Raw genomic sequence first — 13623 nt, 5'->3', positions numbered from 1 at the left:
AACTGCATTGATCCATTTATCAAGATCTGAGTTCAACTCAGTGTCTTTAGCTTTATCTGTGTTTCAGTATGCTGTCTATGAATTTGTTTCATTTTTTAAAAACTTCCCTATAGTTCACTGTTTCTCAAGACAATGGAGAGAGATCAAACTGTAATGGGGAATATTAATTTAGTGAACTTCCTTGACAAATGCTTTTTAAAATTGGAATCATAATTCTAAGGCACCACTGTTGCCTTCTACCGTCTACAGTGCAACATTTTGCCAAGGATTAACACATTGGATGAAAAAATGTAACATCCAGAAATGTAGAGTACAATGGGATCAATGTAACACATTTTTGTCACCTTTTGTTGGATCCTAGTAACTTTTTTAAAAAATTTGTTCAGTTTTGTCCGATTCTTGGAGACTGCCTAGACAAGTCCCTGAAGTGTTCTTGGCAAGGTTTTTCAAAAGTGGTTTGCCATTGCCTCCTTCCTAGGGCCAAGAGAAAGTAACTGGCCCAGAGTCACTCAGTTGGCTTTCTGCCTAAGGCAGGACTAGAATTCAGTCTCCCAGTTTCTAGCCTGATGCCTTAACCACTACACCAAACTGGCTCTCATAATAAAGGTATTATCCCACTGCATATTTTGGATTTTTCTTCCATGGATCAACAACATTATGATTTCATTTTGTATACATTGAAAGATGCAGATGTATTCACAGTGGCTCTGCAAGGGCAACATTTGTGGCAAATGTTCCTGTCTGACCAATTTCAGAACTTTGATCTACAATGATGTTATGCAGCTTACAAACTTCTCAACTGCCACATATGCCTGTGAAAGTTGGACATTAAAAAAGGAAGATAGAAGAAGAATTGATGCATTCAAATTGTGGTGTTGGCGAAGATTATTGAAAATACCACGGACTGCCAGAAGAACAAACAAATCAGTTTTAGAAGAAATACAACCAGAATGTTCCCTAGAAGTGAAGATAACTAAGCTTAGACTCTCATACTTTGGGCACATCATCAGGAAAGACCAATCGCTTGAAAAGGACATCATGTTTGGTAAAGTAGAGGGCCAGCAGAAAAGAGGAAGACCTTCAATGCATGGATTGATCCAATTACTGGAACAATGGATGCACACATTGGAACAGTCAGGCATATGGCGCAAGACAGTATTTCGTTCTGTTATACATAGGGTTGCCATGAGTCGTAAACAACTCGATGGCAACTAACAACAACAATTAGTAACTGGAAATGAAATGCTCTAGTTCATTAATTGACACAGCATGAATGAACTATTCTTGTAAGCAATACTCAACCCTGAAACCACTACACATTCCAACAATTTTTATGCAGCTTATTTATTCTTATATTTATTGTTTATTTATATACTGTATTTTTATATATTGTAATTATATTGTACGTTTATTGTTTTATTATTTTATTGCAAACTCCCCAGAGGTGGGAGGAGATGGGCGGTGACAAATTTAATAAATAATATTTGTATTAATTTACATTGAATTTGCAACTGCGTGTCGCTGTGGGGCATCGTTAATGCATGTGGCTGGAGCCGGAAGTGGGCAGGACCTGTGATCGCAGTAGGCGTGGCCTAGCCGTCCTCCGCACGTAGGAAGTCTCACTCGTATAGCCTGTCATCCATTCATGTACACGAGTGCGTACATATTTGTAAACACCCATTAATGTAAAAGCTCATGTGACTATCCTATGGATAAAGATACGTGCAAGCACACGTTAAAGGAGAGGACATACGGAGAGAGTGGCCAGCCCCTTTCTACGCCTGCAAGGGCCGTAAGAATCTTGACTTACAGCACCTATCCCGCTCCGGTCTTGAGAATCCGCCCTAAGGTTTCGTAAGGACCCGGGTCAACCAAGTTGCTCTGGGAGCGTTTAGCGTGAGAAACCGCCGCGAATTCTTCACAGACCTTTGCCAGACCGGGACGTATTCCCAGCCCGGTTTCCAGTAATCACATGAGCAGCTCTTGTCGCCCTAATTGGTTCCTCCGCGGGCCGACGCCTCCGGCAGATCGCAGCCTTGTTCCCGCTGAGGAGTTACGGCCGCCGAGCAAGGAAAGCGGGGTGGACCTACAATGGCTGCCACCGAGACCCCCGGTAGTCCGCCGCGCGTTCTCTGCCTCTTTGACGTGGATGGGACCCTCACCCCGCCTCGACAGGTAACTGGATCGGGAACTCTCTCCGCCATCCCTCCCCCTTTCGCGCTCGTCCTCGGCTCGTCCTTGAACACCGTGCAGAATGAATGGGGACCAGGGGATCCTGGGAGCCTGGACACTGGGGCGGGACCCTGAAGCATACCGCACAGCAGCGGCGCTACCTGGATCGGAGCTCGAGTCCAGCGGGAAAAAGTGATGCTTCTCCTCACCTGCTCCTCTTCTTCCTCTTTCCCGCCCTTTGAAGCTGTAATGCGAGGCGATTGCGAGATGCGCTGCTGGAGTTCAGCCGCTGTCACGTACGCAGGGAAGCTGCGGGGCTGCCCGGGATGGGCTTTTCAAAACATTTCCATTCGGCGCCGGTTATATAAGAATTGTGAGGAGGGCAGTTGGCTCAGATTGGGTAGGCTAAATCCGGAATGTTTTGCTCGGAACTAAGTCCCGCCATTTCCAATTGAAGCGGGCTCAAGCTCCCATTGAGCATATGGGGGTTTACCACTGGATTGGCTTATATAGAAGAGATAGCGTCGTTGTCTCCCAAAAATGACCCGCAAAATGTATCCAGAAGTGCCCGTACCAAACCAATGTTAGCTGGGAACAATATAACCTAGGATGTAGTGCAAGTGCAACACATTTGGAGGGTACTAGAATGGGGCTGACCATTTAATACCATTTAATACACATCCATCCTAAGTATTGCATGCATGGAGATTTATAGCCATTATGGCTCCATTCTAGACTTGTGTTCCATTAACTAGTGGCTGGACTATTGAGTTCCATAAAAGTCTGCATTGTATGAAAGCTTAATTCCTTTTGTCTGTCTTGAAGTATTGCAAACACCATTCTTCTGACTTTTTTTTCTGAATGTATTATGATTAGAATTTTAATCCATTCAGCTGTATTGTAGAGCTAGCAGTACCTGTAACCAATTTTGGTATAATGTTTGAAAGTTGGGCCATTTAGATATCCAGCCCTGCTCAATGCATGATTCCTCCCTCATTCCATTTTTTTGCCTCTGAATTTGCTGGATTGTGACATCCTGATTAAAACACAAAGAAGAAGGTCCTATAATATTTGCTTTGCAATAACTGTATTCATTCAGATATCAGGTTATTTATAGTGGAACAATGTAGGGCATATCTAGATCAGAGTGGGCTTTGCATTTGTCACTGGAGATTTGTTTTTCTAACCCTAAAGACTATTTAGATTTGCTTATTTGCATGTCCTAACTCCTTCATCCACTTTCTCACAGTGAACTTAAATCTGTTTCTCTTACCACAACTTAAACCATGCAGGATAGGAGTGGATTTTTAATGTATTATTAAGGATTATTTACCTAATTATGGATAATTCTCTAGCCAGATGCCTTGCTCATTGCCCATATAGTTACATAAACTTTGAGTTAAAGTTAGGTACAAGGTTGGATCCCAAACCTGGTGAATAATAAGGGGCTTACAGTTAGAACTTAGGAAACTGTGTGAGTCAAGCCATTGATCCATTTGCCTATGGGGGATTTCAGCATCTCCAGTATTTTGAGCACAAGTCATTCCAAGCCGTAACCAGAGATATAGCATATGGACTTTATTAGTGAACTGTGGCCTTTTGCCCTACTTTCAGTTACTTTGCTCAACCTTCCTACTCTCAAGTTAAATTCCACAGTTCTAAAGTTCCCCTGCTTAGGAGTAAATTTTTAAAAAGTGTATCTTGGCCTGTTGTACCTGACATGGCAGACACACAAGGGGATGTAATGGGCAGTAAGACTAACCTTGAGGAACAGGAGGAAGAGCCACAACCAAGACAATGGTCAACCATTTGAGTCCAAGGCAGAAATGTAATTTGAGAAAGCGTCTCAAGCTTGACCCTCCCTAGTTCCCTCTTATGGGAGGGAGGGTGGAGGCACATTCAAACTTGCAACATTCTGTTACTGTAATCTTACAATAAAATTAGTATTAGCATTCATAACTTTGGTTTTCCAGCCTGGTCTACCTTGAAGGGCTGATGGGGTGTGGATGGGATTCTTTTGTGCCTTCAAGTTAAGAGGTCAACTTCAAGGGGGAGTCAATTCCAGAGTGTAGGAGCAAAATGGGACAAAAGCTGTGAAAACATTTTGTCGCATTCAGTCTAAATACAATTTTCCAATTCAGATCAAGCTCTGAAAAACAAAACACTTGGACAATTAAAGCAGTATCTGGCTCTTTATCAGTGATCAAGCACATCACTACCACCACCTCAACGATCATTTAGAAAGAAAATGTCCTCACCACTAACCTGTTTTTCCCTAAACCCTCTAAAGCCTGAAAAACAGCAATCATTGCCCTGAAGCAAAACAAATCATAACAGAATAGTCAATGAGACCTATGTAAGGCAGCAATGTCTGGTGTTGCTTATAAAAGAAAGATCAAGTAGTTCTGATTGGATTGAGAATGAGATAGGAGAGATATGGCCAGAAGGGGGAATTGGCCATATATTTCCAATCTCCCTTCCTTGGACTGTCCAAACCTCTTACATTTTATTGATTTCCCAGCATTGCTATATAAGGGTTTTCTAATGGTTTGGTTTGGTTTGGTTTTTTACCTGACTACAATTTATCTGGTGATTTTAAATGTCCATTGCCCTGGCTTACGAATGCTTATTGTACCATGATGAAGTGGTTCAATTTTAAGATACACACACAGGATTCAGAGTTTTGTGCATGTGTCTGCTGTGGAATATCAGCGTGCTGCTATTGATATCTTTTCCATAAGAGTGCGTTCTTCCCTGTTTCCTTCAGAAAATTGAGCCTGAAGTAGCAGCATTTCTTCAAGAGCTGCGTAAACGAGTGGCGATTGGGGTGGTTGGAGGCTCAGACTACTCCAAAATAGCAGAGCAGCTTGGAGAAGGGGATGAAGGTAAGTAATGCATATTTCTTTTCTCTCACTTAATTTTTATATTACAGTATTTTTATTATTGATTGGACACTGATGGAGTTGCTGCATAGTAGTGTCAAATCATGTTAGTGAACCATAATTCAAACAAAATGGAAACTTGTGGTGAGTTCTCCTGTGACAAGGCTGCTGTAAGTATCCCTCTGGACAAGTTATTACTTTTAATTGCATTTAAAGACTCTTTAAGAGTCTCAGCCAAGACACTGGCCATTCCTCCCTATTCAAATGCTTGAAAGTCATAGAACAAAGCAGGAAAATCAATTGAGTTTTAAGGCTATCTGGGACAGGAGCAGCCTTGCAAGATATATTGCTATACTCTTTCCCAGAACTTATGCGGCAAGCTCTCAGTTTAAATGTCCAGTTGTGCATGCATAACCAGAAAACTCAGGAGAGCAAATCAGGCACAGAAACACTCCAGGACGCAGGGATTTAGGAAACAACAGAGACTTGCAATGTGGACCCTTATGGGTATCTTTCAGAACAGAGAAAGAAAGCATTAGTTTTATTTCTGTAACAACATGTAGCCTGCAGCAATCACAGTAAGGTTGGAAAATGTTAATGTTCCATGCTTACACAAATTTGCATCAAAGGGGCATATTGCTTTCCAGTCCAGGTTTCCAGATAGTTCATTAAGTTAGTGGAATTTCACCAAATGTTTTCAATGTAAGCTACATCCAGTTCAAGAAAAAAATAGAATGGCAGGTAGTTCTCGAGTTAAGACTATTCGTACAGCGACCGTTGAAAGTTATGACGGCACTGAATGAAGGGACTTACGACTGGTCCTTGAAGTTCCGGCTGTGGCAGCGCCCTCGCAGTCACATGAACAAAATTCAAGCGCTTGGCAAACAGCTCACACCTACCTCGTTGCAGCATCCCATGGTCACGTGATTGCCATTTGTGACTTTCCCTGCTGGTTCCCACAAGCAAAGTCAATGGGGAAGCCAGCAGGGGAGATTGCAAGTCACTCAGGTAAGTATCCCCCACCCCCAGCCTTTCTTCAATTGCACGCACCATGCCCTCCTTCCCCCCTTCACTCACATGCACACTGCACCCTCTTTCCCCAGCCTCCCTGCGTTCACTCGCTCACATGCACCCTGCACCCAACACCCTCTTTCCCCAGCCTCCCTGTGCTCACATGCACCCCTCATGCTCACGCTGCACTGCAGCACCCCCTCCCCCAACTCATGAGTGGCATGCGTTGTGCCTCCCAGGGCCTCCCCCACCCTCCTGTGGCACCCCTGCACTCTTTACTTGGGACTCTCTCTGCTTCCTGTTTAACATCGCACATGTCTGGGGTTACAACAACAACCAGGACTGCCTGGATTGACGTTGCTAAGCAATGTGGTCATGTGACTTTGCACTTTACAACCGCATCACTTAGTGATGGCAATTCCAGTCCCAATTGCAGTCATAACTCGACTGTCCGTAGTTATTCTGTATCCTATGTTCCACATAGTCACCATATTCTCAGGAACAAATACTGTACAGTACAATATCAAATTCTGAATCCTTTGTTCCAAGGAAAGGTGAGAACTAACAATTTAAAGGGATATACTGCTGTCTGCCAGTTTAGGACTCCTAAAATTATTAATGAGCATCACTGTTTGCACAGCTTTTTAAGAGAAGCAGTGCAAACAGAATTTAGCTAATTCATCCCTCTTGGCCTCTAGGCACCTGAGTGATGAAAAGAATTGCATTAATTTTTGACTCATTTCTCTTCTATCACTTTTTTTTCTCAATGTCTCCACTCTCCCAACAACCATTTCCAACAGTCATCAACAAGTTTGATTACGTCTTTGCAGAAAACGGCACTGTGCAATACAAGAACGGGCAACTAATCTCCAAGCAGGTAGGGCCAGCCTCTTTGTGTTTGTCCATCAATATTACAAAAATTCTCCTGACATCCCTTTGCACAATAAATCACTCATGGGAAGAAGGTTATATCCAAGCCTTTTCAACTCATCTGGCTTCATAGGAATCTGAAAAAGATGATGGATAATTTTGTTGCCAAACTACTATTTACACCAGCCCTCACTGTTGCTTATGCTTAGTTTGCTAGGAATTGAAACTCAGTTGTCTCTGGATGACCACTTGTTGCATGCCCCTTTAATAAACCTCAAAAGGGGAAAGCAAAATCTCAATGAGTGATGCTTGAAAAATATTATTTCATAGTGTAATATACTGAATACATGTCTGAATATTACAGCTTTTTTTCAGGGTCTTTCTGACACAAAAGATGACATAACAGGGACATTAAAATTACATTTAAATATAAGGCAACATTTCCTGATCTGACATCCTCCAAATGTGTTGTAATTCTCAGAAATGGCTGGGATTCCTAAAAATTACAGGACTGCATCTGAATTACCCTAATGCATTTGGAGGACACCAAGTCAAAGGAGGCTGCTTTAAGATTATAATTTTCCTTCCAATCCTCTTCATACAGAGATGACAATCTAGAAATGTCATTTATTTTAGTACCTCTGCACAAGGTAAAATTGTATCCAGCATTTTACATCATAAAATAATATTTGTTGAGCAGCATTTTAAGATTTCACCTACTTTGATTTTTACTTTGGGCACTGCCCTCCTTTGTTTCTAATTGACATATAGTGAAGCCATTTGCTGTCCTCTGCTATCTGTAACAAGGATCATTTTTGCCCATTGTATCTTTTGTTCAATAGGCTATCCAGAACCATCTTGGAGAGGAACTTTTGCAAGAGCTTATCAACTTCTGCCTTAATTACATGGCACTTCTAAAGTTGCCCAAGAAACGGTAATGCACCTTCCTGATACCTATATATGGGGATGCTATTGCACCATGTAATGTGTGGCATTAGGATCACAGGAAAAGAAATGCCCAGCTTTCTGCTCCCAGACAAGGATGAATTTTGTCCAAGAATAAAGTTTCCCCCATTTTCTTATAATTATTTAGCCATTTTGTTAGAATTTGTAACACAATTGTATAGTTAGGTAACATATTGAGAAGAAATTCCTTAATCTTTCTCCCTAATCTGAAAGTAGTCAGAATATTTCCCATAGATTAAACCATCTCAGATAACCTTAGAGGGAGGGTGTGTCATACTCAGCCTTCTACACTTCACAGGAGGCTGTTGAGGGACATGGAGGCATGATCTTAAAGGTGAGTGTTGAAATATTTCAGCCTGTATTGACAGGTAGTTGCTTTTAAGTGTGGGAATAGGAATAGAAGACCCTTCAATCTGCCTGAGCCCTAAAAAAACAGCCAAAAGTCCATTTTTTTCAGGCAATTTTGGGCTGTGTTTGAGATTTGGAGGGGATTAAGGGTAAACTAGCCCATTCCCATTGCCACCCCTCCAATGGCTATTTGACATGCTGGGGGGGGGGGGGGATGAGGGTGGAAATAGGGGTAGTTGGCCTTCCAGAAGTTTCCTGCTCTTATTCCTATCCTTAATTTGTCTTTTAAAAATATTTTACAGAAATTGAACTATTTTACCACTGAATTATAGCAACCCAATTTGAAATGCTAGGGATTCTCAAACAGGGCGCTTGGAAGGGCTGCATGCCCTCTTTAGGCCATGGGTTGCACACATTTGCTTCAACCTCGGGAGATTTGGAGCCGCTGCAGTACAGTCCTGCCTTCCTACCATGCGTTAAAGTTTCTTCTTTCTCCTCCAAATATACAAAGGGGAACATTCATAGAATTTCGCAATGGAATGTTGAACATCTCTCCCATTGGTCGAAGCTGCAGCTTGGAGGAACGAATAGAATTTTCTGAGCTGGACAAGGTAAATACAAGGATTAGGCTGCCCAACGGGTTATCACTGGGGATGTTTTTATTATGATACACAATTGCTTTAGTATTCTGGTGAAATTTTAGGAAAAGGTATATGTAAATCTGCATTTGTAGTTCTTATAAATAAGACATACAGGGCCTGGAAGCTGAAGCCATACAAGATTAACCTGACAGTTTGCTGGAAGACCCCTTTGCACTGGCTTCTGTGGAGAAAAAAGTGGAATCTGATAAATAAAAATAACTGAAGCGTCTCTTTTCACACTTCTGGTTGCCTCTGCTGTAGAAAGAAAAGATACGAGAGAAGTTTGTAGCAGCTCTGCAGAGGGAGTTTGCAGGCAAGGGGCTGCGATTTTCCCGAGGTGAGCGTAAGAAATTTCTCAGTCATTTTGGATGCTTTTTAGTGCATTTTATTTTGGGTGGGATTTGGAAAAAAAAATTAAATTCCATTTAAAGCAGGCAGGTGAATATAAAATGATATGTGACTGCAGGAAAGGTAAGTACAGTTTTAGTTTGCATCAATGGAAGTTTCCAAATCACAGGGAATAATGGTTATCCTTTGGTCAGACCTCATTCCTGTATTGCTCTGGCCAGGGCCGCAACTGGTGGGGGGCAAGCGGGGCATGTGCCCTGGGCGCCGTGCAGGGGGGCGCCAAAATTAGCACTGGGGGGGCACCAAAATGGGCGTGGAATCCATGTTTGCCCTGGGTGACACAGACCCTAGTTGTGGCCCTGGCTCTGGCACCACATTTTAAGAACAATTTAGAGAAGGACAACAGAGATGTTGAAGGGACTGGACATTGAGCCCTATGAAAAGAGAATGAAGTAGCAGGACATATTTAGCCTTGAGAAAGGAAGACTGGGGGGAAGGATGAGAGCATTCTTCAAATAACTGAAAGGATGTCACAAAGAAGAATGCCAAGGCATTTTGGAAGGAAGGAAGGAAGGAAGGAAGGAAGGAAGGAAGGAAGGGTTGTACTCAGGTAGGTTCCTCATGCAAGTGGAAGCTTTGCACATTCTCTACCTCTGTGTATCAGTCCTTCAATTGGCTAATCTATGATTAGTGCTACTGATGCCCCAGCAAAAAGAGACATTTTTTACTCTCTTTCTGTTCTGCTATCAGGAGACACCATTCCTTGTGGTGGTGGTGGTTCCTGATATTCTTGCCACCAGCATGCCAGACTGATTTAGGTAGAATACAAGCATTGGGCTGCCAAAGTGGCAGAGATGGTACTTTAAGCCGGTGTTTCTCAATTGTGGCAACTTTAAGATGTGTGGACTTCAACTCCCAGAATTCCCCAGCCAGCCATGCTGGCTGGGGAATTCTGGGAGTTGAAGTCCACACATCTTAAAGTTTCCACAGTTGAGCAACACTGCTCTAAGCACTCATGGAGAAGCTCCCCGTAGTGTTAGGGTTAAATTGAATTACATGACACATCTGCTATGTCCATGCATGTTGTATTAACCTCATGATAAATGAGTGCTTTTTGCAGTCCAGCTGTTCCACAGCATGATAAAATAATTGTTTCCCCCATTAGCCATATTGCTAAGCAAGATGTTTTCACATATTTTTCTGAAAAGTACTTGAACTCTGCACACTGTGTGCACTCAGACCAACTGTTTCTTGTTTGTGTCTTCAGCTGAGGGCCCACCGCTGATGCCATTTCATCTCATTGCTATAGAAACGTCAGCTCTAACATTAATGTGTCTGAGAATCAGGCAGACAGCAGCAGTGCAGATCCATGTGTCATCTAACATTTTTTTATTTGCACAAAGCCACACTTTGCCTTATGCCAGGGATAGTGAAGGAAGGATTTGACCCTAAAAATCTCATCTCTTTTTCATTTAATTTTCTCTAAACCTGGCAGGTGGCATGATTAGTTTTGATGTCTTTCCAGAGGGCTGGGACAAACGGTATTGCCTCAACATCCTTGAAGATGAGAGATTTGATCTCATACATTTCTTTGGAAATGAGACAACCCCTGTAAGTATATGATAGGAAACCCTCTGCTTTTTGACAAGAGCCCAACGTTTGTAGGACTGAGGAGAATGTTCTTTTGTTCTTATCAGAACAAGCTCTTCTCAAAGCTCGGTTACCACCATGGCTCAAAAGTGTCTTTTTTGTAATGTTCAAAGTGTAATTTCAGTGTTTGAAAACATCAGTAGGCATACCTGGGAGCCTCAGACATGGTCTTCTTTTCAAACTGAAGGGTCCTACATATGCTTCCCTGACCAGAATTTCCAGTGCCATGGCCAAGGCCTTGTTTGTACAACAAATCAAGGTTGTGTAAAGAGCTTGTACGTCATGCAGACCCACAACCCAAGACAAGCTCTGGTGATTGGGTCACTCTTTTCCATGGGCTGTTTCATGCAAACATGAAAGAGGGGGATACTTTGAGACTAACCTGCTTTTTTGGAGAAGAGATTAGGGTTGCTGAAAAAAAAGTTTCTTCAGTAGCTTTTCTTTCATTTTTGTTCAGCTCTTCCATGGGCTTCCATGAAATGGAGACAGAAGTGGGATTGTGGGTGGCTAAATCTTCCCTTATACTGTTAATGGTGGTTTCAACTTTGATCAGGCCACTTAATTTTTTTACTTGAAGTGTTAAAAAAAAGCAGAAAGCGACAGCTGCAAATATGCTTGAGTACCATCCAAAGCGAGAGCCAGTTTGGTGTAGTGGTCAAGGCATCAGGCTAGGAACTGGGAGACTGGGAGTTCTAGTCCCACCTTAGGCACAAGCCAGCTGGGTGAGCTTGGGCCAGTTACTCTCTCTCAGCCCTAGGAAGAAGGTAATGGCAAACCACTTCCAAAAAACCTTGCCAAGAAAACTGCAGGGATTTGGACATGATTAACAGATTTTTTTTAAAAAAAATCCAAAGTAGCTAATCCCATTATATAAAACAAAGAAAGGAGGGCTGGTAACAACAAAAAAAGCAGAAAGAGGAAGGGGGAAAATCACTTAGTTGTTGCCTAGTGCCAGACTCAAGTGTTCCAAATGAGCATGCTCTAAGGGTGATGCTTTCTGGGAATAAGCAATGTGGGTGGGGAGGACATTGAAGGGCACCATGTTGGAGTAAGGAAGGTCTTCCTCAAGTTGGGGTTGAACTTCCCAGTCTGACCTATACGCCTGTTACTCCCTGGTGGTCTACAGGGAGCAAGCATCCAACTTTGCTTGACTTTCAAGATCAGGCAAGATCTGACTGAACAAGATGCTGCCTTATGCTGTAGGCTATGCTATAAAAAAGGGTATTTCTCATATGCAGGCATCAAACTAATAGCAGGGGAGCAAGATAATGCATACAATCTCAACCCCCACTAGCCACAACCCTGACTGCTCAGTCCTGTTCCTCTCTACCTTTTTGGTAAGGGAGATCTAAAAGGAGATTCTACAAGTAGAATCTAATACTTGGACCTAATGAAAATAAACTAATATTCTCCAATTGTGGTGACTGGAAGAAAGGTCTGTGGCCTGCATTTCTTCCACCCTATTAGGATACCATTTCATTTAAGCATTTCAGAAAGGATCTGACTTCCACAAAAGAAACGTTCTTTGTTCTTGGTCAGAACTGTAGACTAATCTGGAAATAAAGAGGAAAATTAAGCAGGCAACATTATTCTCACAGAGACATAATGAATCTTTCAGTCTGTATGACCCTCTTCTGACATCATTTGATCATCAGCTATTCCCAAATAGTTTATCTCTATATGTGTTGAAGTTCACAAGCCAGCATAGTATCTGAAGTCCAGCACTTCTACAGACTTCAGAAGTGGGGAAGACCAAAGCTTGGGGAACACTAAAGTCCGTTATGGATGGTGGTGGGGCAGGGGTTCTGGCAAGGTGATGACCTGTTGTGTGTGGGTGAATTGCAGAAAATTAAAGTAATATGCATTTTCGAAAGAGTAATAAACTGTGGAAAGTCTGTAAGGTCCTTTTGCCATGCTATGAAGATTAAGATTTCCTTCTTGTTTCAGAAGTTGTTCAAATTTTAGTCTTGCTTAATCTTGTTCTTAAGCCCCTTTGTAGCCTTTCTCAATTATGGATTTTTAGATAGACTATAACTTTGCCCAGGGAACTGGTACATCCAGACTGGCATGGGCTAATCTAAGTGGAGGCTGGTACCCTGTCTCAGTGGAAGGAGGAGGACTGGATTCATGTTTTTTTCCATAATTGCTGACACAGCACTTCCAGCCTCATGAACTTAAAAAGCATAAAGCAGGTGGAATAACACTCTTCTTATCTTTAGGGTGGGAATGATTATGAAATCTATGATGATCCTCGGACAGTAGGACATAGTATCCACTCTCCCCAGGACACGGTTCGGCGATGTCGAGATATCTTCTTTCCAGAGGCAGTGAACGAATCTTGACTCACGGGTCTTCTGCTGCTATTCGTGTTATTCACATCATAAAAGCACTTTTTGAATTACGTCAAGGCTTGCTGAAGCCCAAGGTTGAAATGCACTTTGGAAATGGAGATGAAGTGTGAAAGTGGAAAGAGCGCTAAGGTGCCATCACCAGTTTATGATAGTAAGAACCTGTAGAACCCTGACTGCCATACCTCTTCCTCCTGGCCCCAAAAACAAAAAGGTTTGTTTTAAGGGAATTGCATCCTTTTTCTGTGAGACAGACGGAGAGAGAAAGAAAGCTGGTAATCTCTTCATATAGTCACCCAAATGAATTTCTGAGATTAAAATAATAGTTTTATTGGTAGGATAAAGGAAAAATAACCTGACCTTTCAAAGTATCTTCATATTCTTGAA

General features: G+C 42.3%; 1 protein-coding gene across 1 annotated transcript; it reads left to right on the top strand.

Moving 5' to 3' along the window:
- Nucleotides 1-1939: 1939 nt before the first annotated feature.
- On the top strand, nt 1940-13289 carry PMM1 (phosphomannomutase 1). The gene is made up of 8 exons (XM_063308298.1): nt 1940-2175; nt 4940-5057; nt 6866-6942; nt 7778-7869; nt 8761-8860; nt 9152-9227; nt 10734-10849; nt 13108-13289. The coding sequence occupies exons 1-8, from the start codon at nt 2092-2094 to the stop codon at nt 13228-13230; spliced, it is 786 nt and encodes a 261-aa protein (XP_063164368.1). The 5' UTR covers nt 1940-2091; the 3' UTR covers nt 13231-13289.
- Nucleotides 13290-13623: the final 334 nt, after the last annotated feature.

This window comes from Candoia aspera, chromosome 7 (assembly GCF_035149785.1).
Source record: "Candoia aspera isolate rCanAsp1 chromosome 7, rCanAsp1.hap2, whole genome shotgun sequence".
Lineage (NCBI taxonomy): Eukaryota > Metazoa > Chordata > Lepidosauria > Squamata > Boidae > Candoia > Candoia aspera.
The sequence above is the reverse complement of the archived record's forward strand: the minus strand, read 5'-3'. Positions and strand labels throughout refer to the sequence as shown.